Below are 23,735 nucleotides of genomic sequence, written 5' to 3' on the forward strand. Positions count from 1 at the left end.
CTTCCAGGGGATGCTGGTCCAGAAACCACCTTCTGAATGGCACATTTCTATCCACTTGGGGACGAAAGATTGTGGAGCCTAGAGGGCCAGGGAAGAGAGCTCACTTCAGCCCTCATGTTCCTCACTCCACGAGGATGAGACGGGTGTTGCTATAACTGAATAGGGTTTTGCCCAATCCTCCCGCTCCGCAGATGGAGGGCTGCACTGCAAGGGGCTGGGCCGTGTAGGAGGGTGGTGACCAAGTGACCAAGCCTGGGCCGCCGAGAAGGGCAGTGCATTAGCTTCACCCACAATTCCTAGGGGCTTCTGCTCACACTCCTGAGGGATCTGCAGACAAGAAACCAACTCTGGGTCTGGGTCTTGGCTGCGATGTTAAAGCTTATGCAGTGATCCTAATTCTGAAGCACTGGCCTCCTTTACACCAGATGAGTGGGGGTGGGTCCCATCCACCCATGTGTCTGAAACCACCTGGGTGCTGTCCTGACCATGGCGGGGTGGAGCCCCTGACAAGTTCAGATCTGAGCAGGGGACTGGGGGATTACTGTGGGCAGATCCATGGCTACGGACAATGTTTTTCTGTGTATGTAGGATGTTTTAAGCGTGTTTAGAGAGCATTAAGATAATTTTTTTTTAATACCCAAAGTGTGGATGAATTCGGATTATTTATGGGACATTGCATATTTTCTCAACTACCGTGTGTCAACAGGCAGTCACATATCACATGGGGCCTTCACAATATTGTCCTTAAAAAGGGGTTCTAGTCTTCTAGAACATTCACAAGAAGTGGCCTGACGGAAGGAAATTAAAATCCTCCAGCATTTCAGAGAATAAAAGATGTACGTGTATTAAATATATATAACTAAAGAAAATGGTGCTCAAATTCTAGGTGGCTGAGTTTCTCCCTTTGTAAATCAAAAAAGAAAAAGCGCCCACAGAATTTCATCTCAGGTTTTAATAGAGGCTCTCATTCACTATATACAGGATTCTCTGCCAAAGGTGGCCTGGTGGGTAGCGACTCGAACGACACCAAAAGCCACGGGCGGCTCAGGGGCCACTAGCGGGGACCGTCTTGGCCGGCTGCACGTCCTCAATCTCGGAAGACAGCCAGCGGTAGGTGCGGTGACGCCGCAGCACCTCGATGGCCTTGAGCTCCAGGGGCGTGGCCTGAACGCCCAGGTCTTCCAAGCCTGGCAGGTGAGGCAGGGTCCTGTCTGTGGTGTGAATCTGCGGATAGACGAGAGGCACAGAGAGCACTGAGGGCCAGCCTCGCAGACACTCCAACCCGCGAGCTGGCCTGAGTCCCGCCGCTGAGACTTCATTGGCTTCGGTGGATAGTGGCCAGAGACCACCAGAAGCAGAGCAGAGAGAAGGGCCTACGTGCGGAGGGAAAGGCAGGCCCCACGGGTCAGCTCCAGGTCTATCCCCGAGCACAGAGCAGGGCTCAGGTGAGGGGTAAGGAGCAGTCAGTCTGGGATAGAGCAGAGGGACTGTGAAATCCACAGGCTCAGCAGAGAAATGGGACCGGCTGGTTCTCTAAGCATGGCTTTCTGCCTCGGTTTTGCCGAATTAAGATCACTCAGCAATAATCCATGAACCTTGATGCTCCAGCTCTCCTTAACCTGGCTGACTAATGCTGACTATGGATCTCAAAACCCAAACCCACATTGTTTGGAGGGAAAGAGGTTAAGCCTGGAGATTCCAAAAACTCCAGCTCATCCACGAGCAAACGAGGAGGCTGGGTGTTCACCTGCAGCAGCGTCAACCCTCTCCAGCCCAGGCGCGTCCACCATCCTTCCCCTAAGAGCTGCCCAGTGACCCCCAGACCAAATCCAAAACCCACCAGCCTGCTGCCCCAACACTCCTCAGTGACAAATGTACAAGGTGCAGCCGTCAGACACGCTGGAGCGTCCTGCCCACCAGCTCTCCCGCCCGATCCTTCTTGAACATAGAAAGGACATCTGGAGACTGGTCTTGGATTCTAGACCCAGCCCGTCAGAGCAGGGACAACGGCTGCCTGTTCACATCATTCTCCAAGGACTGTTTCATCTTCTCTTTTAGATAACATTCAGAGCGAGCTTCCCAGGTGGTTCAGTGATAAAGAATCCACCTGCCAGTGCAGGAGATACAGGAGAAGAGGGTTCGATCCCTGGGTCAGGAAGATTCCCTGGAGGAGGGCGTGGCCACCCACTCCAGTATTCTTCCCTGGAGAGTCCCACGGACGGAGGAGCCTGGCGGGCTACAGTCCATGGGGTCGCACAGTCAGACGTGACTGAGCGACTAAACAACAACACTCAGAGGACAATATGCCCGCTGCTTGTCGTAAGAGGGAACAGGTTTTCAAAGGTAGAGGCAGCAGAGTGTATCTATTTTGTTTCCTCTCTAGAAACACTTCTACGCGCAGTGGGCAAACGACCAGTGAGGGAGACCAGCATGGAGACAGCAAGACAGAGAGCGACCAGCGCACTGCAGGGGACGAGAGGCACCCGGAGTCGGGCCAGAGGATGGAATGACCTACCGCCTGAACTAGAGTGGGTAGAGGGGACACAATCCCCCACTTTTCTAGAAGTGGAAAATTACCAATACTGTGATACACAGTTCCATAATAAAACGTTGAACAAAAAGGTAGGAAGAAGGAGGTGCGAGCTGGCACACTTGAGTGTCGCCCAGCAGTACCAACAGGCCAGTCTGTGCTGTCCAGAACAACAGCCACCAGCCAAAGCAGTGACTTTAATTTAATTACAACTTTACAAAATTCAAATCTTATTTCTGCCGTCACACAAGCCACGTCTCAAGTGCTCCGCAGTCACTGTTGTGGGGGCTGCTTTTCGAGCACACTCGGGGACAGAACACTCCCAGCCCAGCAGGAAGGACGGGGCAGTCCTGTTTACATGGAGAGGGGTCAGGGAAGGAAGGAATCAAGGCAGAATCCTCGATTTGGGGTTTGAGTATCAGAGAACAGTGATACCATCAACTGAGCTGAGAGGGCCTGGGAGAAAAGCAGGTTTGCGGCTCTCCTTTAGGACGAGCCAGGTTTTAGATGATGACTACACAGCTAAACAGATGGGAGGCTTGCTGCTGGGTGGGCGGAGGGCAGTCCAGGTGGGGAATCTGCCGCCATGAGTGCACAAACGGAACGAGGTGAGAGTCTTCCAGAGAAAGAGCCAGGACAGACAAGGGCGGAAGAGAGAGCCCTTGGTCCCCAACACCAGAGACCAGGGACAGAGGGTGAGCCAGGGAGATCGACGGGGGCAGGAGCAGCAAGAGAACCGGGGAGAACAGAGGGGAGTCAGGGCTTCAAGAGGAAGGAGGGCCGCCTCTGATTAGCATGGTTCCCCGCGGGTGAGAGGAGGTCAGGGCGCTAACCACCAGGCCTGGCAGCAGAGACCTCAGGTGACCTGGGATGAGCAGTGTTTAGGGGGACAGTGGAGATAAAAACTGAAAGGAATGGATTAAAGCAGGGAGGAGGTGAGAAGCTAGCAGCCCCAGGTACAGCCCGCTCTTCCAGAAAGTCTGACGTACAAGGACACAGCAGCAGCAGATGGGATGGGCCAAGGGCAGGACTCTGGCCTTTAACACACAGAGCTCGGAAGGCATGTCTGTACGCCGGTGGAGATGATCCAGGGGAGAGAGAAAACCTGAGAACCTCCAAGACAGGGCCTGGAGAGGCTGGGCACGGGTGAGGTTCATGCACATGGCGGGGCTGACCTGAGACACAGGGACTGCAGACAAGCCCGTGGAGTTGACCCAGGAGGTCCCTGGAGCAAACTCAACACTCGCTCATCCATCACCCACCCAGCAAGGGCTGGTCACCCTCATACTCACCCGCTCCACTTTATCCCTCGTGGTCCAGGGTTCAAATGGACTAATTTCAAAGAGCCGACCGATCCATCTGGAAGAGGAACAAACAGGGCACATGTGATGAGCATCTCTGCTCCCTGTTCACGCCAGGCACGGCAGCTGCCAGGGAGCCGGGAAGTCACTGAGTGCGTTTAAAGAAACCAATGAGCACCAAACCTCCCGGCTCCCAGCCTGGGAGGTCACCTCTCCTTTCAAGCCGCCCGCCCGCCCACCTGCCTCGCGCTGGCTCTCCTTGGCCCCACCAAAGGGACAATGAATCAGGAAAACCAAGAGAGAGTGCAGCTGCCCCGCCCAGAAGACAAACAAAACAGATCCACTGTTCAAAATTCAATCAGAGTTAAGCCCCAGATATTCAGATATGCTTCTGTTAAGGGGCGAGGCAGGTGTTGTGCAAGATAGAAAGCGTGAGCCTTAAGGCAGAGGCCCTGAGGATCCAGGGGATCCAAAAGTGAGGAGACGCCTAAGATCTAGGGTTTGAATCAGGAAGCCGAGAGAAAACCCAGACGAGAGGGCCACCTGCCTCCTCGGTGCCATCTCTTCATCCTACTGAAACCTGGGGGATTCCTCATCTGTCACCTGAGCTCCGGTCTCCTGTGTCCTTGGGACAGGAGGCACACGAGGAATTCCTGGGGGCCCCCACATCCCACAGAGGACTGGAGGTGGAGCAAGGAGCATGCGCCCCAGGGGCAACCATGGGGCCAGCTCTACTTCAATCTGCTTGTCCTAAGGGGCCTTTATGCAAAGAGTCATTGAACCCAGGCGTCTGCTGCTTTTTAAAAGCCTGAAAAACATTATTCCAATGGGAGATAAGAAAAAAATGAAAAGGAAGCTGAAGACAGGTCAAAAGTTCTCCAAGAACTCAGCAAGCCTCAGATTCTGTCCAACCTGCTTTACTGGCAAAAAGGATAGCTTTGGCTTAAAACAAAAAAAAAACAAAACACACTGCTTACAATCCTCCAAGTCTGTGTCCTGGTTCTATGCTAACACATCAGTGAATCTTACCACCACACTGCCTTCTAATTTTCTATTTTTCTGACACCTGTTAGTGTATGGGCTTTTTGAGGGTTTCCTGTAACATCCTGAGCGCCTAGAACATTGCCTAAGACACAGCTGGCATTCAAGAAATGTTTGCAGAGTGACTGAGTGATCAAGCAAATGAAGAATTCAGCTGCCATGCTGGTTCATCAATCTCTGGCAAACTGGACATGAAAGTGTCCCTAACCATGACCTTACTGTGTGACGTGATCATTCCAAGGTGCTAAACCTACAGAGCGCTTCCCTGGTAGCTCAGGGGTAAAGGACCCGCCTGCCAATGCAGGAGATGTGGGTTTGATCCCTGGGTCAGGAAGATGCCCTAGAGAAGGGTATGGCCACCCGCTACTATACTCTTGCCTGAGAAATCCCATGGACAGAGGAGCCTGCTGGGCCACAGTGCATGAGGTCACAAAGAGACACGACTTAACGACTAAACAACAACAACAAACCTACACGGGAAAGAGTGAGGCAAGAAGCAGGAAAAACAGACAAGCAACTGTAGGAAGCGGCTACATCAACCAAGTTCCTTTCCCCAGCCATGTGATCAGACTGCCTTGATGAAGGAGGGTCCCTTTCCCACTGCTGGGCGAGTGGATAAACAGGGAAACCTAACTGCTCCTTTATACGATCTGCCAAGCAAGACACTGCCAATGACACCCAGGACTTCTAGTGGGATAATGTGAAGATCTACAGATTCCATCTTCCACCACGGTGTTTATTCACCCATGAAGCCACACTCCCTTTCTCAAGCTCCTCTGGTTCTTTCCCAGATGGACGTCAAGAAGGTGTCAGGAGCCCCTCCCGGTTAGAGATTCTGAGATTTCACCACAAGGGACACACTCCCTATAATCTCTGGGGAGGGGAGCATCACAAAGGGGAGTATCCGGTTAGCTCTTTTCTAGAAGCACAAAAAAGCAGCGCTTTACTTACCGATAGGCAAAGTGTGGCATAGGGTACGGCAGGAAGGGCCTGTGAGCCACAGCAAAGACGTACTGCACGAGGTCGAAGAGCAGGTACCGATTGGGCCTATGAACAGAAGGTTCACAGTCCTTCAGATTACCTGCTCCTCACACACTTCTGTTCTCAGTTTAACAAGATAACATCACTCTTGTGAAAATGGAAAACATGTATGTCCTATAGGAAATACAGATTAGCACAAGGAAAAACCACCAGCCTAAGATGAAGCTAATAAACTTAATATAGCCTTCTTATTCCCTTATTCATTTTTTGCTTTTATAAATATAAGATTACACAGGTCATCCTATTCCATAATGTCTCTTTCATTTATCAAACCCCCATCATTCTGAGTTCCAGTAACTGTGACTCAGAATGGTCTAGGCGTCTCTGCTCACAGAGAAAGGGACACTGAAGGCTGTGTCCTTCCCAGCTTAGATCGCATGGCTCAGCACTGTAGTCGCTCCTTCGTACATGTCCTGACAAAACCTCACCCCCCGGCTCCTCTCCCATCCTTGCAGAGCAAAACCCTTCTCTGGTTAATCCAAGTATCTGCATCTGAGCCCCAGCAAGACAGAGCTGCAGAAGCATACTCCTGGGCCTCCTCTTACATTTCTGATCTGAGCTTCAAGGAGAAGCTCAGCTCTGCTCTGTGCTCCTACCGGGTGCTCCTGGGGTGGGGGGAGTGCTCTTTCCCTCTTTTCTCAGGGGGTGCCTCCTATCTTCCTCTCCATCCTCAAATTTTCCATATACCTCTCTCTGCCACCCCATTCTGCCTTTTAGTTGATGATCTTGTTGTTTCATCCCTTACTTAATGATGCCTTATGAAGCACAAACGTTTTTAATTTCAATGAAGTCTAATTTATCCACTTGTGTCTTTGGTGGAGTATGCTTCTGATGTCACATCTACAACATCTCTGCCTAACCCCGGGTCCAAATGTTCCTTCCAAAAGTTTTCTAGCTTAACCCTTACAGTTAGGTCTTTGGTCTATTTTGAGTTAATTTTTTCACGTATGGGGTGAAATCAGAATCTGTGGCATCTTTCTGCATGTGGATAGTACCATTTGTTGAAAAGATGATTACTTTCCCCATCGCAGTGTCATGGTGCCTCTTCAACAATCCACTGTCCATAAACATGGAGTCTGGTTTCTAGACTATCAATTCTGTTTAACTGACCTACACATCTATTCTTATGCCAGTGTCACACTGTTTTGATAATTAGAGCTTTCGAGTAAGTTTTGAAATTGGAAAGCTTAAGTGCTCCAAGTTTATTTCTCTTGGTCAAAATGGTTTCCGCTATGGTGGGTCTTTTGTATTTCTGAATATATTTAGAATAAATTTGTCAATTTCTGCAAAAAAAAAAAAAAAAGAAGAACCTGCTTGAAGTTTGGTAACATCAAGTTGAACAGACAGATCAATTTGGGGAAAATTGCCACTTTAACAATATCGACTCTTCCAACCCAAGAATACACAATGTCTTTCCATTTATTTTGGTTTTCCTTCATTTTCCTCCTCAGTGCTATGTGATTTTCAGTATACAAGCCTTGTGTTTCTTTTGTTAAATTTATACATACGTATTTTATTCTTTTGATGGCACTGTAAATAAACTGATTTTATGTATTTTCAAGTTGTTCATTTCTGGAAAAGGCAACAAATAAGCCTGTGAGTGACATGTCTAGAAATTACTGTTGTTGTAAATCACAATCCTTTTATTTTAATAGGCTGTACGATCTTAAAGTCAAACTCCAGTCGCTTACCCAACAAAGGCAAAAGTTTTCCCTCTGGCATCTGGGTCTTTAATTGCATTAATAATTCCTTTGGTGACATCCACAATCTACAAGAAATTATAACACATGTTTCAGTAATTGCTGACAGAGAGAGCAACAGAGAGATGTGGGAGAGAATTTTAAAAAGGGAGGGAGAAAGGAGAGCAAGCCACATCAATCACCACAAAATAATGCCATTAAAATGACATCACTGTCTGCTTTCAGAAAACTCCTAAAAGCCACTTCTCAAGGACTCAAATCAGCTCCATGTGGAAGGGTCACCGAAATCAATACTCTCTCCAGTGGGAGCATGTTTATCTCCAGGCCGTGCCCAGGCCTGTCCCACCAGCTCCAATCTCACCCCGTCATCCTCCTCCTTCTCTTCCTCGTCTGTCACCGCGCTGTCACAAACCATGAGGCTGAACCACATGGAACACCCAAGATTCTACCATTTTGACTTTTAGAATAATCTTATGATATATATTCAGGGCTTCCCTGGTGGCTCAGAGGTTAAAGCGTCTGCCTGCAATGCGGGAGACCTTAGTTCCATCCCTGGGTCGGGAAGATTCTCTGGAGAAGGAAATGGCAACCCACTCCAGCACTCTTGCCTGGAGAATCCCACTGAGGAGGAGCCTGGTGGGCTACAGCCCATGCGGTCGCAGAGTCGGACACGACTGAGTGACTTCACTTTCACTTCACTTATGATTAATAATAATATATAATATACATATAACATAATAATCCATATGATATCAGACCCCACCGTTTTCACTGGGGGTGATTCGGGCCCCCAGGAGTCTTGGGCAAACGCCTGGAGAGTTTTAATCGGCACAGTTTGCGGGGGAGCTACTGCCATCTGGTGGCTGGAGGCCGTTCCACAGCAGCTCCACAACAAAGCGTAATCCCACCCAGAAAGTGCACAGTGTTCCAGCTGAGAAACCCTGGTTCATCACCACACGGAATCCACACGGTTCTCACCTCTGCTCCCTGACATCTGGTCCCCTCTGCCTGGGCCACTCCACCCCACCCACTGCCTTTGACCAGTTGTGAGTCATCTTCAGGGTGTCTCCTAAGATGTCACTACCTACGTGACCTACGTGAAATCCCCTCCCTGTCAGCACTTATCACACTGCCCATCGACTGCCATGCAGACCTGCCCCTGCCTGGGGCCAGCGTTGAGGCAGCACGCATCTGTGTCTTCACAAATATGCCCAGAGACACTGTGAATATCCCAGTGATATTCCTTCTCGAGTGAACAAACAAGTGAAAATGCACAGGGTACCTGGACCTCTCAGGTACACTGAGAAACAGTCAGTCAAAGCAATCTGACAGAGACAAAAACGTCAGAACTTACAGAATTAGGATAAAACCTGAAAACCGATCATTTGAATCTTGAATTTGGCAAAAGCTCCTTTATCCAGGGTACTTACATATACTGGTTGTTTCACAGTCTTCTTGCCCAAGGAAATAAGAGGGACGCCACCAAACCAGCGGATATCTGGCAGAACAAAGGCAACATCTTAGAAGGCCTCACCTGCCTGAAGACCCTCCTCTCTCTGAGTGTCCCGAGCTATTCTGCATAGTAAAAATAAATAAATGCAGCTGACTCTGCGGGAGTTAACGATCTTATTAAGAGGCAGCCACCTTTATTTGTTCTTCACACAACAAACACAGGAAGTGAAAGGACGGTCAAACACTTAGGGACAGGAAGAACAAGGAAAGAGGACCACGGCTTGGCTACTGTTGGCCGCTCTGCACTGCTGGCCCACTCCCAAGGTGCAGCTCTACCTGCGCCCCATTCTAATCAACAGGCCAGCAACACAAGAAGCCCGGAGAAAGATGCAGGTGGAAACAGACACGAAGCGTACGATCAATGTAGCACCACAGATGCACAGAAGATGGAAGTATTTAACAGATGACGCCAAGACGGTCATTCTCCTATTTGAAGGAAGGAAACCTACTTGCGAAATAATTGAGGAATCTATCCTCTCTGCCAAAGATGTCAGCCGGCTTTATGATGGTGGCTTCTGGAAACGTCTCTCTCACTTCCTTCTCTCCAACAGCCTAGACAGCCAAACACAACAGAGCTCTGCAGTGAGTGAGCGAAACTTCCATCTTTCCACTACCAGAACGTTCTTCTGCTATCAGAACACCACGGGTCCTTCCAGGTCATGTTTGCCTCCAGGCTAAGGGCATCCTATGATAACACTCAGTTATAGGCACACCACCCCCCGCCCCACCTTATGTGCAGTTTTGCTTCCCACTTTCAGTTACCCACGGTCAACTGTAGCCTAAAAATATTAAATGGAAAATACCAGAAATACTTGCTAAGTTTTTAAAGTGCACGCTGCTCTGAGTGGTGTGGGGAAATCTCAGGTCCTCCTTCTCGGGCCTGCTGGCACATGAATCTCACATTATCACGAGACGAAGGGTGAGCACAGTTAGCAGATGGAGCGACAGACAGGGTTGGGTGTTGCATTCACACCACTTTTATTACAATCTATTATAAGGAAAGCTATGAGCAGCCCAGACAGCATATTCAAAAGCAGAGACAATACTTTGCCAACAAAGATCCGTCTAGTCAAGGCTATGGTTTCTCCAGTGGTCATGTATGGATGTGAGAGTTGGACTGTGAAGAAAGCTGAGCGCCGAAGAATTGATGCTTTTGAACTGTGGTGTTGGAGAAGACTCTTGAGAGTCCCTTGGACGCAAGGAGAGCCAACCAGTCCATCCTAAAGGAGATCAGTCCTGGGTGTTCATTGGAAGGACTGATGCTAACGGTGAAACTCCAATACTTTGGCCACCTCATGCAAAGAGTTGACTCATTGGAAAAGACTCTGATGCTGGGAGGGATTGGGGTCAGGAGGAGAAGGGGATGACAGAGGATGGCTGGATGGCATCACAGACTCGATGGACATGAGTCTGAGTGAACTCCAGGAGTTGGTGATGGACAGGGAGGCCTGGCGTGCTGCGATTCATGGGGTTGCAAAGAGTCGGACACGACGGTGACTGAACTGAACTGAACTGATTATAACTGCTCTTTTTTATTAGTAGTTACTGTTGTCAGTCTTTCTGTGCCTAATTTATACATGAAACTTGATCACAGGTATGTATGTACAGGGTAAGCAAAGCATATACTAGAGAGTTCTGTACCATCCTTGGTTTCAGGCAGCCACTGAGGGTCCAGGAATGTAATCCCGGCAGTAAGTGGGGGGATTCATGTACACAGAATTGAAAAAGAAAATGACACACAAAAGAGCCCTGCATCGTTTAGCTCTTTCCATATGGGCTTCTTTCCATATTGATTCCAGGGAAACTTATGCAGAAGGAAGGAGAAAAACCAGAAGAGTTTTTTTTCTGGCCTCCATTTTCCCTTCCAATCACAGATTCTCTGGTTTGTGTCAATTATGAGCAACCTGCCAGAGAAAGGAGGGTGGGGTGCAGGAGGCTATAGCAACGGAAGCGGCAGCAGGGCACGCCGGCCCAGAGGAGTGGGCACGGGGCCCTCCTTCCTCACCTCCTCTGCTGCAACACCCTCTCTCGGGATCCCTGTCCCTTCTGAGACAAGGCCCCTTGGTCACTGTAGCTGTCAGCGCCTTGCCTGGCCTTTCTTCCCACCCGTGCCTGCCAGGGGTGGCAACAGAGCCCAGAGGACTCGGACCTCAGTTTCTTGAGCTTCTCAACTCCAAAAACCTCATCTCCACCCCACTTCCCCCACTCTCAACTTGGATGCCGCAGATCAGAACATCCCCAAGCACCCCTCCTCCGAGCTGCTCTCTGCTGACAAGCTCCTGGGCTGCCAGCCTGCCTGTTCCCTGCTCTTCTGCTCCTGAGATGCAACCCTTCACCTGCCCAGGACCCCAGTCCACTGTTTCTGCCTTCCTCCATACCAACCCTCACTGACATCTGCTCCAGGCTAGAGTCCATGGCCCACCTCTGCCTTCACTCTCCTGACTTTGGGTTAAACCATTGCTATTTCAAAGTTTAATTATTATATTCTGAATTCGAGCAACAGAGTGAAAACCAGCTTCTCACAGATAGCTTTGAAATCCTGAGTCAGGTATTCTTAACCAATTCCTATTTTTTCTTTCCAGGAATGTTGATATTGAGGATGTTTTTATAAGATTCCCCAAACTACTCAGCAACACCTGGTGCATGTGAAATTATTTTCGTCAATGGATTAGAAACTAGACGTGAGCTAAGGCCATGTCTCCCCAGCACCCACTATACCATGGAGCACACGGAAGGTGCTTAATAAATGATTTGTTCAGTTAAAGATCACAGTGGATCCAACAGCTGGAGCCAGGGTCAAGGAACCCTGAGGGCCTTATCAGCCTGACCCCAAGCAGACCCCTCACGGCAGGAACCAAATGCCGAAGGCAGCTCCAGGCACCAGGGCCCCTCCTGCGTCCCTGCTGATAAAACATCTCTGGTTACAGGCCGACTCCAAACCAGGCTGGTCCATCTCCAGGCACAACTGGGATCACAGTGGGGTTTCTGGGAGTCCAGGAAGGCTAACTACAATGTGAACAGCCATCTTCCCTTGCAGATATTTATCCTGTCACCCCAGCTTTCACATCACTCCTCCAAAGGCATAAGGCATGACTATGCAGGGGTCAGAGAAGGAAAGACAGTCCTTGAGCTTTTCTGGGTGACACGGGTACGACTCTGGTACAGGAATCAGGCTCTACCTTTTGTGTTTAGCCCGTAATTCTGTTACGCGCTAAGAAACTTTACACTCTTCAGCGCAGGTAACAGGATGAGCCACCCATCTCTGCAGCCGCTTCGCACAGTTCCCTGCAAACAGAAGACACCCAACCACGCCTCACCCACACGACAATCACACCCTGGACAGGAGAACTAGAAATCCCCTAATTCTGGACACGTCGGTGAGAGACCTTTCTCACTTAACTCACGTGCCTAAGGGGCCAAGAAACCCCAGCTCTGTGAACCTCTTTCCAAATTGACTTGTCCTGTACCTTGTTTCTCAGATACTTAGAAGAGCTCTTAATATCAGCATTCAGATGTGAAATGTGAATAAATTTTTCAACTCCAGCTTCTTTGGACACTTGAGCGATGGCTTGGGGAATCTTGACAAAAACATCCTCAAAATCAAAGTTTCTGGAAGGAAAAAACAGGGGATGGTTAAGAACACTTGACTTGGGACTGCAAAGCTTTCTATGATAAGCTGGTTTCCATATGACTGCTGGGATTCATAATAGTTAAGCTTTTAAATAGCAACGATTTAACCCGAAGTCAAAGGTAATAGTTTGTTTTTTTTTAATTTTACAGGCCTGCTCACTGTCATTACCATAATGTCAGGCTGACTGTAAGTGATCAAACAGCAGAGGTATTGTCCTCTGCCCTCAAGGCTCCCCAAGGCTGAGGCCCTTAACAACGTCTGGCTGCACTGTTTGGGTGGGGAGGGGGGAAGTGCTGGGTGCTGGACGGGAAATCATTTCTTATTCCTGGGCCTTTGTTCCCCTCAGAAGGAAAAAAGGAAACTAAAAAAAAAAATACATCACTCACCAATTTGATGCAATAACATAAACTAAGAGCCTGCTCTGTACAAAGGGCTGTGATAGTCATCTCAGGGGCTAATAGGCTGAATAAGGCCCGCAAGTCATCAGAGAACTTAAAAATATGTGACAAGGCAGGCACACCCTAAATACATCCAAGTTAAACTCTCACAAGTGTGGAGAAAGAGCATAAACAAAGAGCTGCAGAACCACAGGATTAAAACCCCTTCAGCTATGCGCTTGAAACTGTCACAACATTGTTAATCGGCTATACCTCAATACAAAATAAAAAGTTAAAAAAAAACCTCAACCTTATCTGTTGATAAACAACATACACAGGGGCTAAAAATCAATTTCAAACAGGCACTCATGCTATCCTTGATTAACAACATGGAGAACAGACTGAGAAGACTGCTCACATGAGAAAAACCAGTGTGTAGCTTGTTAGTCTGGGGAACAGGAAAACCCTCCTTCCTACCCCATCCCAGCTGGAAAGATCCAAACATAGGACCCACAGTGGCAAGGCCGGCAAGGTGACGGCACCCACTGTGCTCGCACGATTTATCCTGGATTTTCATGAGCAGCATGTCACAATGTCTGCACACTGGACTTACCACCAACTAAATCCTCAGCTGGGGGGCCGGGGTGTGTGGGAAGAAGGGAGGGGTCAAGTGGGGAGGGTGGCCCCTGGGTGTGAAAAGGCTGTTCAATCAACACTGATGAACTACCTAAAAATGTCACAGCTACAATCCCTGGCATGTTATGTGCCCAGGAAACATCCACGGAGCCCTCAGCCCGTGTGCAAAGAAGAGACAGGAGGCCGAGACTCACTTGGTCTCCCACTCTCGCCCGACCAGGTTGATGACCACATTGCTGTGCTCCACGGCTCTTCGGATTGAGTCCTTGTCTCTCCCGTTCCAGTCCTGTAACACAAACGTTTTTTAAAAGAGCAAAGTGTGTCAGTGGAAGAGTGCAGGCCCAGACAGGATGATGAAAGAGAAGTCGGCTAGTGAACAGCTGAGCCAGGCACCCAGGCCCCGAGTGTTTCTCCACAGAAACTGCAGGCACTGGGACAGCACAGTTCTGCGTGGAAAGGACCATGCTGTGCACTTGAGGATGCTCAGCATCCCTGGTCCCACCTAATCAACCATATGGACTCCAGTCACGTGACAACCAAAAAGGGCCACACATTTTTTACCGCTCCCTTGCAGGCTCTCCCCAACCCGCCCCGCTGCCCTGCCCTCCTGGCAACTATTGGCCTGAAGGACGAACCTGAAGGCTGCAGAGTAACAACACTGAACGCTCAGGAAGAAGTGTTTCAAGTGACATCTATGCAAAGCTAGCCAGGTTATAAACCACCCTGTTTGTAATCTTCTCTGTCTAGAGAAACACTGTCCAGGAGAAATGTAACATGAGGAACACATGTAATTCTGATTTTTCTATTAGCCTCATTTAAAAGAATGAAAAGAAACAGGAGCAATTCATTTTAATAATTTACCTTATTGGACCCAACATACTCAAAATACTATTTCAATGTGATAAATGTGAAAAATTACTAACAATATATTGAATAGTATTGCCTTAGCACCAACTCTTTCATTTACAGCATACCTCAATCCAGACCAAGTGACATTTCAAGGGCTCAAGAGCCGATGTGGCCAAAGGTTACTGTCCGGCACGGGTTAAGAGCAGGGGCTGGCAAACTATGACCGCAGGCAAATCCAGCCTGCAACCTAACTTTGTAAATAAAGTTTTATCGGAACACTGCCACTCCCATTTGTTCACACACTGTCTATGGCTGTTTTGGGGGCCTCCTAGGTGGCTCAGTGGTAAAGAACCCTCCTACCAGTGCAGGAGATGCAGGTCAATCCCTAGGTCGGGAAGATCCCCTGGAGAAGGAAATGACAATGCACTCCAGTACTCTTGCCTGGGAAATTCCACAGACAGAGGAGCCTGGCGGGACACAGTCCCCGGCATCACAAAGGGTCAGACATGACTTAGTGACTAAGCACGCACATGGCTGCTTTCAAACTACAAGGGCAGAGCTGGGTAATCATGACCTGCAAAGCTTAAAATATCTCCTGTCTGGTTCGTTAGGGGAAAAAGTCTGCTAAGCGCTGGACTAGGGTTTACAAGAATGGCCTGTGAATGGAGGACACCCTTGGTCCACTTTGGCAGGAAACTGCTGCTTGGTTATACTGCCTCTCTCTCCCAGAAATGACCTTAGCAGTTTACATTAGTTGGCTCCAATGATCAGTAACCCGGGCTCTCACCATAAAGATGATCTGGCCCAGGTCACCCATGGGACGAAGGTGCATGGTGTCATATGGCTCACACCGGTAGGGGACAATCACCTGTGACCCCATGCGACCTAGAAAAGAACAGGTTGAAGCAAGGATCAATGTTAACGTAATACAATTACATTATACAGCAGTGGTTTTGTAAACATTTCAGTTCTAGCATGACTGTCTTTGTTCTTCAGTCGCTCAGTTGTATCCAACTCTTTGCAACCCCATGGACTGCAGCACACCAGGCTTCCCTGTCCTTCACTATCTCCTGGAGCTTGCTCAAACTCATGTCCATTGAGTCGGTGGGGCATCCAACCATCTCGTCCTGTCATCCCCTTCTCCTGCCTTCAACCTTTCCCAGCATCAGGGTCTTTTCTAATGAGTCAGCTCTTTGCATCAGTCGGCCAAATTACTGGACCTTCAGCTTCATCATCCGTCCTTTCAATGAATACTCTAGTATGATACGTGAATCACTTCTATGCTTAATTTAAAAAATATATTTTGCCATTATGCTCAAGATGTCATAGGGCTTCCGAAGTGGCGCAGTAAAGAACCCACCTGCCAAAGCAGGAGACACAAGAGACAAGGGTTTGATCCCTGGGTGGGGAAGATCCCCTGGAGAAGGGCAAGGCAACCCACTCCAGTATTCTTGCCTGGGAAATCTCATGGACAGAGGGGCCTGAGGGCTACAATCCATGGGGTTGCAAAGAGTCAGACACCACAGAGCACATAACCTCAACAGAGATATTGTTAACTTTTCAGGGTTCCCTATTTCTGTATTAACATCCTGTACAAGAAGTCTGTGCCTGCTCTGAATATACAGGAGTCCAAAACTACATAAATCCAAGATAGGAGGAATTCAAAACACTGTGACAATGAAAAGAAACAGAGCTCACAGCTTCTCGGTAGATAAACATAATAAAGAGCTTTGGAGTTTGTTGAACTTGAGGAACTTGACTTACCAAGGTGGTTGACAAGGTAGCGGCCCAGGAATCCCGTTGCTCCAAACACAGTGGCCACAATCCCACTGACGGAGGAACGCCCACCTTTCCCATGTGGTATGACTGCATGATGAAGCTGGCGCTGGGGTGGGCTGTGAAACACAGAGGCAGCTAGGGCAGGAACAGAAGAGCCTTGAAGAAAACCCAGAACGCACATAAAAGTGACCATGAATACAGACAGCTTCCCTTCCTGGAAACGCAACATTATTTTGCTCTCAGTATTTTCACTTACTTAGGTAACAGTGCAAAGTTAACTTTTGAATTACAAGTTATAACTGAAGTGCCAACCGCAACAATAAATACAAATGACTGCAACAAAGAATCCACAGGACATAAGGAAACTGTATAAAGATTAGAACACAAAATCCCTGTCCTATAGGCTATAATTTACCTAGAAAGATAAATCACTGTATGAAAAATAATAAGCAATTACAAATTAAGAGGGTATAAACCTCCCCATGAAAGGAGCAGAAAGAATGCAAACTAAAGGCACCATAAGTTAGATGACCCTGAGGAAGGATTCCTGAATAAAGCATTCTGAGAAAGGTTTGAGGGATTAATGACAGAAAAGATAGATTTCCATGTGAAACACCTAACACATCTAACAACGCAGGAGTAGAAATGAATAAGCCCGGTGCAGGGAACAGCAAAAGACACGCCTGGAGCAGACTGTGAAACTGATGATGAATGAAAGCAGAGTCGGTGATATGGGCTGGAGGCAGAGATGAAAGATGATTTTTTTTTTTTAAGAGTGCAATTCAGACTGTATCTTTAGTACAACACTACTGAAAACCATCCAAAGTTGATGAGTAAGCTACTAAGAAAGTAAAGCTGTGTCTGCTTACTAGAGATGACTGCCCAGAAACCAGTTTTTCCCTATCCAAAAGTGTGGAATTGGAGAAAGAGCCTAGCTTACCAGACAGGTACTGAAACCACAGACATTAAAAACAAACACTGCAGATCAGACACATAATAGTAACAAAATAATAACATCTAAATAACACCTAAACTTACAGAGGCATCCGGCATCCCTCTTAGGTATTATTTTATTTCACATTATCTTTACTGCCACTTTGCAGACCAGAAAACCACAGCTCGGAGAGGTTCTGTGCCTAAACCAAAGAGCCAGCAAAGCAGACTGAAAAAGAGAGAAAACAAAAGAAAATGGTAATCCAGAAGTCAAATGAAGAAAGTGATGGATGGAGAGAATAGTTAACTCTATCAAATGCTGCTGAAAAGGGAAATAAGCAGAGGGCAGATAGCTAGGATCCAGAAGATGTTGGCTGTAAGTGGCCTGAACAAGAACAATTTTTCTGGAGTAGGAATGCAGTGGGGAGGTCCTAGGAGGAGACTGAAAAGCCTTCTTGGGGGACGCGGTGTGATGGGACTAAGAAAGACAGGACTAGAGGAACAAGGAGACAAGGAAGGGTTTGTTTGACATGAGCTGTTATAGCACATTCATATGCTAACGGAAAGCCCCCAGCAGAGGGAAAATGTCAGTGACCCAGGAGAGGGAAGAAGAGGTGAGGGGGGAAGAGACCAAAGGCCAAGGGAGGGACCTGACTGCCCTTCCATCAGACCAGGAGAAGCTCATCCACTGTAAGAGGAGGGAGAGCAGAGACTCACCCCAACTCAGCCCTCAGATTTTTACAGTGGGGAAAAGATGCGTCCCATCTGATTCCTTCGCATTCTCTGTAAAGCTGAGAGTGGGACAGAAGCATGTGCTGGAAGTCTTAGGAGACTGGCAACATCAACTAGCCATATGGAGAAAGGGAAAGCAAATTTCCTAGAAAAATACGCTGAAAATTAACTTGAGATTTTTATTCATGAATTTAAAATAAGAACAGTCAATTCATGTGGAGTGTTCCTTAACTCAGCTCTCCACTGCTCGGGGGCAGGTAGGAAACATGTAGAAACCTTGATTTAATCAGCTTTGATTTTTTTTTTTTTTTCCCTTTTATGACAAAGGGATACAGACTGGGGAGTTGAGAATGTATGAAAGGGAATGATCAGAAATAATGAGTAAGGAAGTTAGGGCACAGGATAAAGACCAGAGCAAACAAAATCAGGAGAATTACCAGAGTCAAGGTATGAACATCTCCAAGGGAGTAAATGTGTACAAAGCATGTAGCACGTTACCCCGGCACACATGAAGCATTCCATGAGTAACAGTTACTTTCATTTATTGATACTATTGCTGTGAAAATCCCCAGAAGGTAATGTTACACTCATCTCACACAGTTGTTTGTTTTTTCAACAATTACAGACTAAGCACTCTTCAAGAAACTGTGGCTAGCACAGTAAAAAAGACACAGCCCCTGGCTGCACGGAGCTTACATGTTAGGGGGCTGGCATGAACATCAGTAACAAATGGGTAAGTGCCTTGCACATGGATCTACCTTGCACTCTATGCATGCTCATGGCTGCTCAGTAGCTCAGCCTGCCTGACTCTTCACGACCCCTGACTCTTCACGGTAGCCCGCCAGGCTCCTCTGTCCATGGGATTCTCCAGGCCGGAATACTGGAGTGCACTGCCATTTTCTCCTCCAGGGAATCTTCCTGACTCAGGGATCGAATCGGGGTCTCCTCTGTCTCCTGCACTGGCAGACAGGTTCTTTACCACTAGTGCCACCTGGGGTCCTCCACAAATTCAAGTGATTACCCTCTGACTCCAGGCTCTCCATTTTCTTCCATTTACTGGGAACACCATCAGGGAAATAATATTCTTTATTCATTAAACCTACTTTGGCTTCCTACTTAATATCTAAACCAATAGTCTCCAAACACATTTGCTGGCACACTGCATTGGTGTTTTTGTTTTTTAAGTATCATTTGTAAATTACATGCACCTTCTGTGTAGTTCCAATATGTTATACATGTTATGCAATATATATGAAAGCACTTAGTAAAGTGTCTGGTATATAGTTTGAACTATGTGTTAGGTATTACTATTACAGAAAACATTTTTTTTAAGTCCTAATAGTGTATTTTTATGTATCATTGGTTCCTCTTACAAAATCCATTTGGATGACCACTGGTCTACGTTCTGCTTGGCTTTCAAAGGTCTCCATTATTTGATTCCATCTAATGAGGATTCCCAAGTAGCACTAGTGGTAAAGAACCTGCTTACCAATGCAGGAGACGTAAGAGACAAGGATTCGATCCCTGGGTTAGGAAGTTCCCCTGGAGGAGGGCATGGCAACCCACTCCCGAATCTTGCCTGGGAAATCCCATGGACAGAGGAGGCTGGTGGGCCACAGTCCATTGGGTCACAAAGAGTCAGACACAACAGAGGCGACTTGGCGTACATGCCAAGGAGGTATTCAACCTCCTTTCCTACTGTTTCAGATCTTCAGGAAGTCATTTCACTGCTTCCGAAGAATTCTACATCCTGCTTCCCTTCTCATCTCCTTGTCCTTGCCAGTGCCAGGAAAAAGCCCAGCTCCTCTTACTCTCCAGATCATAACAGCTCTAAACAAACAAAAATCAGTGGAAGTATTGAAATTCTCCACAAGCCTTCCAATTTTCCCTCCCAATTTCAGATGACCTAAGTGAAAGTGAAGTCGCTCAGCCGTGTCTGACTCTTTGCGACCCCATGAACTGTATAGCCCACCAGGCTCCCCTGTCCATGTGATTCTCCAGGCAAGAATACTGGAGTGGGTTCCCATTTAATCTTTCCCTCTTCTGACTTCCTCTGGTACTTAACAGTCTCTCTGCATTTCACTGTGTTTTACAAAGTTCTGTAGTGTTTTGATTACATTACACACTAGACTGAACTCTCCAGAGTTTACTCAAAAGCTTACTTTACCAGAGACAACAAAGCCGAGTGGTAAAGAGTATAAGGAATGGCATCAGTTAGGGAAAAAAATGAGTTAAAGGGGAAAAGAAATGTATGTAAATGTCTATGACTGTGGTTAGCTGGTAGCAGGTACTCAATAAATTGCAGTTATTTGATTCACAACCTACATTATGTGACGCCAACGTAACTGTTTAACAAGAGCCAGCAAATGTCTCTGCAAAGAAGTCAGGCTAAGAAACCATTCATTGTAAATGGCATGCACCAAACACCTGCCCAGTGGTGTGGAGTTGTTCTACCCAAGATGGAAAATAAAAAGGAATCTCCCAAATACTGCTGCTCTCAACTCAGCTAAGCATTAGAACTACCTGTGGAGCTTTTAAAAATGCAAGGTGGAAGAAGCCAGTCTCAAAAGTTCTGATTGAATAGCTCTTCAGTGAGTCCCTATTTCTGTTTAATATTATAAAGCTCTAAGAATGATTCTGACACGCACCTAATTTTGAGAGCAAATGATATTCTGTAATAACCGAAATACACAATGTGAAAATGCAATTTTTGGAGATTGACACAGGGCATGTTGGTGAAGGATAGGAGAGTGAAATAATGATGAAGCTGTACTCCCAATTTCCTTGCCTTTCTAGTCTCTCTTAGTGAGTGGAAGAGCAAATGTGTGCTTTCAACTTGAGGACCACAGAAGATCCAGTCAGAACAGAAACAATAAGCTCTACTTAGACAAATCTTAAGGTATTCCTTTATTCTTCTCCCTTTATTTTGATTTGGAAAAGTACTATTACAAATACTACTTGAATCTATTGAATCTTCTCAGAAACTCCCTGATGTTGTGGTATGATCATTTCCACTGTCATACACAGAATCTGAAGTTTAGACTGATTCAGAGTTTTCACAAAGTCATAAAGTCAATCTTTCCTCCAATATCCCTTTTTCCCCATTCATTTCAGATTCCTATCCTGCCCCTCAATATTTCTTTAAAAAAAAAAAATTTACTGTATATTGGAGTATAGTTGACTAACAATGCTGTGTTAGTTTCAGATGTACAGCAAAGTGATTCAGTTATACATAAGCTAAGCTAAGCTAAGTCGCTTCAGTCGTGTCCAACTCTGTCCGACCCCATAGACAGCAGCCCACCAGGCTCCCCCGTCCCTGGGATTCTCCAGGCAAGAACACTGGAGTGGGTTGCCATTTCCTTCTCCAATGCATGAAAGTGAAAAGTGAAAGTGAAGTTGCTCAGTCGTGCCCGACTCTTAGCGACCCCACGGACTGCAGCCTACCAGGCTCCTCCATCCATGGGATTTTCCAGGCAAGAGTACTGGAGTGGGGTGCCACTGCCTTCTCCGCAGTTATACATATACTTACGTCTATTCTTTTCAAACTCTTTTCCTATTTAGGCTGTTACATAATGTGGAGCAGAGTTCTCTGCACTATACAATACGTCCTTGTTGGTTGTGCTGTGCTTAGTCGCTCAGTTCTGTCAGACTCTTTGCGACCCCATGGACTGTAGTCCGCCAGGCTACTGTCCACGGGGATTCTCCAGGCAAGAATACTGGAGTGGGGTTGCCATGCCTTTCTCCAGGGGATCTTCCCAACCCAGGATCGAACCCAGGTCTCCCACTTCGCAGGCGGATTCTCTGTCATCTGAGCCAATCTGTGTTAAACATAGCAGTATGTACGTGTTAGTCCCAAACGCGCTATCCCCCGCACCCATCCTTTCCCCTGGTAACCATAAGTTCCTTGTGAGTCTGTTTCTGTTTTGTAAATAAGTTCATCACTTAAATTATTATTTTTTAGATTCTACATATAAACTATATCATAGGGCATGTCTCTTCCTCTGCCCAGTATTTCTTATAACATCAAAGTCAAGGCTTCCCCCGTGGCTCAGTGGTAACGAATCCGCCTGCCAATGCAGGAGACACCGGAAACGCGAGATCGATCTCTGAATCGGAAACATCAGCTGGAGAATGGAATGGCGACCCACTCCAGTATTCTTACCTGGAGAATCCCATGGACAGAGAAGCCTGGTGGACTATAGTTCTTGGGGTCTCAAAAGAGTCGGACACGACTAAGCAACTTAAACAGCAACCTTCCAGCCGTTATCAGTACTCTGAGTCTCTCTCCTCTTTTCTCCTCTTCCCTTGCTCACGTTCTCTCCGCAAAGGCCCTTTCCCAAGGGCACAACTTAATATATGAGCCGGAGAAGGAGAGAGAAAGGAGAAACCGGACAGAGGCAGCTGCGGACCTAGAAAAAACAGGGGGCCCAGGGACTCAGCGCGACCGCTGCAGCACATGGCGCCACTCCCAAAACTTTAGATCTGCATCTCGGATTTCCCATCCGGGGCCGCCGTTCCCGGTGACACTTACGTGACATTGGCAGGAAGCGGACAACTCGGGGGTGAACGGCAGCCGCCATCTTCTCCCAGAATCCCCGGCGGCCGGCGCTCCAGCCGACTACGGCTACCAGGCTGGGTCAAAAGGCATCCTCCCGGCCATCTGCGCAGGCGCCAACTAGGAATGAAAGGGGCAAGTTGGAGGGTGGGGTGGACGGTGGCTCAGAAGAGCGCTTAGGAAACCGCGGGAAGGGGTTGAGGGATGTGAGGGAGACCGGGAGGAAAGGAGGAAAAAGAGAGGCGTCTTGAGATCAGAGTTCCATGTCAGGAGCTGACGGTAAAGATGACGTCGGAGTATCGAGGAACCTGAAGTTCAGAGTAAACCACAGACCGAATCAAGGGCAGCAGCTCAGCTTCCCCAACTCTCAGTTTATCGCTCCCTGAAAGTGTCCGCTGGGGCGGCCCTTGAGCCCTGGAAGCTTTTCCAGGAGAGAGCCGGGGCCCCGAGGACTGGAGTGGGTGGGGACGCGGAGAGAAGAGGTGAGGGAGAGAAATACACGTGAGAAAGGATGCGTTCGTGGAGTCAGAAGAGCAGGTTACGTCCCCCGGGGCCTTGGCTCTTGCTGTTCCCTTTTCCTTCGGCGTGTCACGAGCTCAAGTCTCTGCTCGTGGATGACCTCGAAGACGACTTCTCTGACGTGTTGTATCATTCCACCTGTGTTTTAAGTACTATGATTTACCAAAGCCCTTATCTCACCACCCGACATGAATCCAGGGATTCTTAACTTGGACTCTGACACAGGAGCGGGCTTCCGGAAGTCTGTGAACCTCCTGAAATGTCCTGTAAAAGTTAGTAGGGCTTCCCCGGTGGCTCAGCGGTAGAGAATCCGCCTGCAATGCAAGAGACCTGTAGGAAACACAGGTTTGATCCCTCGGTTGGAGAAGCTCCCCTGAGGGAGGAAATGGCAACCCACTCCAGTATTCTTGCCTAGAGAATTCCCATGGATAGAGGATCCTGGCGGGCTACAGTCCATGGGGTCGCAAAGTCGGACATGACAGATGGTTCGCACACGCCATCTGCATATTTTTCTAGGAAGAAACTCCAGATGGCTCTCTCTAGAGCAACGAGTGTGTAGTATCTTAATTGTGGATCCTTGGCAGAAAGTAGTATCTAGA

General features: G+C 47.7%; 1 protein-coding gene across 1 annotated transcript; it reads right to left on the reverse strand.

Annotated features, from left to right (window-relative positions):
- Positions 1-958: 958 nt before the first annotated feature.
- Positions 959-22,666, reverse strand: NDUFA9 (NADH:ubiquinone oxidoreductase subunit A9). Its single transcript, XM_068971280.1, has 11 exons — positions 22,594-22,666; positions 16,383-16,553; positions 15,406-15,503; positions 13,964-14,055; positions 12,593-12,734; positions 9,575-9,677; positions 9,044-9,111; positions 7,605-7,681; positions 5,824-5,919; positions 3,823-3,889; positions 959-1,224 (listed from the first exon to the last, which is right to left on the reverse strand). Exons 1-11 carry the CDS (start codon positions 22,640-22,642, stop codon positions 1,045-1,047), a joined length of 1,143 nt encoding a protein of 380 aa, XP_068827381.1. The 5' UTR covers positions 22,643-22,666; the 3' UTR covers positions 959-1,044.
- Between the last annotated feature and the right edge of the window lie 1,069 nt (positions 22,667-23,735).

This window comes from Capricornis sumatraensis, chromosome 4 (assembly GCF_032405125.1).
Source record: "Capricornis sumatraensis isolate serow.1 chromosome 4, serow.2, whole genome shotgun sequence".
NCBI classification, from domain to species: Eukaryota; Metazoa; Chordata; class Mammalia; order Artiodactyla; family Bovidae; genus Capricornis; species Capricornis sumatraensis.

Bases quoted from the DNA above. Each gene is read 5' to 3' on its own strand.
- NDUFA9 (XM_068971280.1), bottom strand. From the start codon at position 22,642: ATGGCGGCTGCCGTTCACCCCCGAGTTGTCCGCTTCCTGCCAATGTCA. The intron at 14,056-15,405 runs GTGAGAGCCCGG...TTTGTGTTACAG, and splicing joins TGGGCCAGATCATCTTTATG to GACTGGAACGGGAGAGACAA. The intron at 12,735-13,963 runs GTGAGTCTCGGC...TTTTCCTTCCAG, and splicing joins GGGCGAGAGTGGGAGACCAA to AAACTTTGATTTTGAGGATG.